This window comes from Peromyscus leucopus, chromosome 4 (assembly GCF_004664715.2).
Source record: "Peromyscus leucopus breed LL Stock chromosome 4, UCI_PerLeu_2.1, whole genome shotgun sequence".
Taxonomy (NCBI): Eukaryota; Metazoa; Chordata; class Mammalia; order Rodentia; family Cricetidae; genus Peromyscus; species Peromyscus leucopus.
This window is the reverse complement of record NC_051066.1, coordinates 65,211,009-65,213,464: the sequence shown is the minus strand read 5'-3', so window position 1 is coordinate 65,213,464 and position 2,456 is coordinate 65,211,009. Positions and strand designations below refer to the sequence as shown.

General features: G+C 36.0%; 1 protein-coding gene across 1 annotated transcript; it reads right to left on the bottom strand.

Moving 5' to 3' along the window:
• Positions 1-1,096: 1,096 nt before the first annotated feature.
• Positions 1,097-2,044, bottom strand: LOC114693902 (olfactory receptor 4A16-like). The gene has a single exon (XM_028870449.1). The coding sequence runs from the start codon at positions 2,042-2,044 to the stop codon at positions 1,097-1,099; it is 948 nt and encodes a 315-aa protein (XP_028726282.1).
• Positions 2,045-2,456: the final 412 nt, after the last annotated feature.

The following is a 2,456-nucleotide window of genomic DNA, read 5'->3' as shown; positions in this document are numbered from 1 at the left end:
ATGGGCACTGTATTTTCTCATTCCCACTCCTCCATCCTCCCTCAAACTCCTCCCATGCTCCATCACAAATTCATGGTATCTATTTTAATTTTTAGTGATATATATGTATATATAGATGTACACCTCCTGATTACAATTAGTGTTGTTCATAAGTAGGTGTCCAAGGCTAAACACTTTAATTTAGACATTCTTTCCAACACCCTAAACATGACATGCCTGATCTCTTCTAAAATTACTTTTTAAATCTATTATTAAAATAATTTTTTCATATCTGTTTTGATAATATTCCTTTCTCTCCTCCAACTCTTTGCACTTCCTGCCCACTTAGGAAATTTAATGTGAATTTTAGGTAAATTGCTTTTGTATTAAAACAAATGACATTGGTTTTTCTTTTTCTTTTTTTGTTTTATGAATTATTTTTGTTTTTACTTTTGAGATTGTAATTTCATTTCATTTCTCTCTTCCCTGTCCTTCCTCCAAACTCTCCCATAGATTCCTCCCCTCTTTCTATCAAGGATGGCCTCTTTTGTTCATTAATTGTCATCATGTGTATATATGTATTCGTATATATACCTATATTCCTAAATGTAACCTGCTCGGTCCACATAATGTTACTTGTATGTATGTTTTCAGGGATGTCTGTCTGGCCCTGGACAACCAATTGAGGCAGACTCTCCTGGGGAGCTCTATCTCTCCAACTTTTAACTTTACTCGGTTGCCTAAAGTTCTTTGTGTAGGGTTGAGGCCTCATGGGCTTTTCCTATCCAGGTTGGCATGCTTGTTGGTATCATTCTTGTTGAAACTTGTTTTTCAAACTTAAAGTAGAAAACCCACTTTCTTGTGGGTTTAATTTTGATATAAATTGAATACAATTAAAACATTTTCAAGGACAGCATAGTTTTATATCTTTACTTATATAAATACATTCTAATTTTTTTAAAAATGTTAATTCATTCTAAAATTTTTTAAAAAAATGTTATTTTTTTAAGGCGCTAGACAAAAATATAGGTATGAACCAAGTAGGGAATAGTAGACAACAGAATCATTTGTTAAAGTCTACTGCCTGTTTATTACTTAGGAATTGTAACCGAAGTGCTCAATGCGGGGAATGAACTCTTATTCTACCTGTAGTGACTTTTTTACACCAGAGTTTTTGCATAGCATTTTTCATCTCTGAATTTCGCAGGGTATATATTAATGGATTCAACATGGGAGTAATAACTGTAAAAACCACACTTATTGATTTATCTATGGGAAAATTAGACACTGGTCTAACATAAATGAAAATGCAGGGGACAAAAAACAGTACAACCACAGTGATGTGGGAGCCACAGGTGGACAGGGCTTTCCTTCTCCCTTCCTGGCTGTAGCTTTTGAGAGAGTTCAGAATGAATGCGTAGGAGATTAGGAGAAGGACAAAAATGATCATACAGATTGCTCCACCATTGGCAACCACAGTAAGACCAATGAAGTAAGTGTCACTACATGCCAGTCTCAATAGTGGGTACATGTCACAGATAAAGTGATCAATGACATTGGGTCCACAAAAAGGGAGATTAGAGACAAAAATAAGTTGAACTACAGAGTGGGCAAACCCGCCAACCCAGGCTATCACCAACAGTAGGATGCAAATCTGCCGATTCATGATGGTCAGATAGTGAAGGGGCTTACAGATGGCCACATAGCGATCATAGGCCATCACCACCAAAAGGAAGACCTCAGCACCACCAAATAAGTGCTCAGTAAAGAGTTGTCCCATGCAAGCTGTGAATGAGATAGTCTTTTTGTCAGAGAGTAAGTCCATAATCAACTTGGGTGATGTGGAAGTGGAATAAACAGCATCCATGATTGACAGATAAGCAAGGAAGAAGTACATTGGGGAGTCCAAGGAGGGGCTGGCAACCACTGTCCCCACAATGAGCAGGTTGCCCACCATTGTCACAATGTAGATGAGTAAAAACAAGACAAACAATGCTTTTTGTCCAGTTGGATCCTGAGTGAGACCCAGAAGGATAAATTCTGTGACATTGTTTCTCTGTCCCATTTAAATATATGTGGATTGTGTCTCAATGGAAATCTCAAGAGAACAGGGTCTGCAATGATATTATAAAAAAGAATACAAATTTATTAGTTCTTAAGCATACCTTTAGTGAAACTGAAACTGATAAAAATAGAATTGAAGAGATAAGTAGTAAATAGAGGAGTGTGGTTTTAACATATAAGGAAGTCGTATTTTACATGTATGATTTCCTTAAATGTAACATTTACGTTTAGAAGGATACTGAAAATACAATTTATGTGTGTATATTCCAAAAATCAGCATAGCCAAGGGAAAAGTTTAGGCTCAATGTGAAAAGTCATGGCCTTGAGTCACTATCAAGGTGTAAATATAAATATGTTTCCATTTGCATAATTAGAAATATAAAGACTGAACTACATGACATCAGAATCCTTCC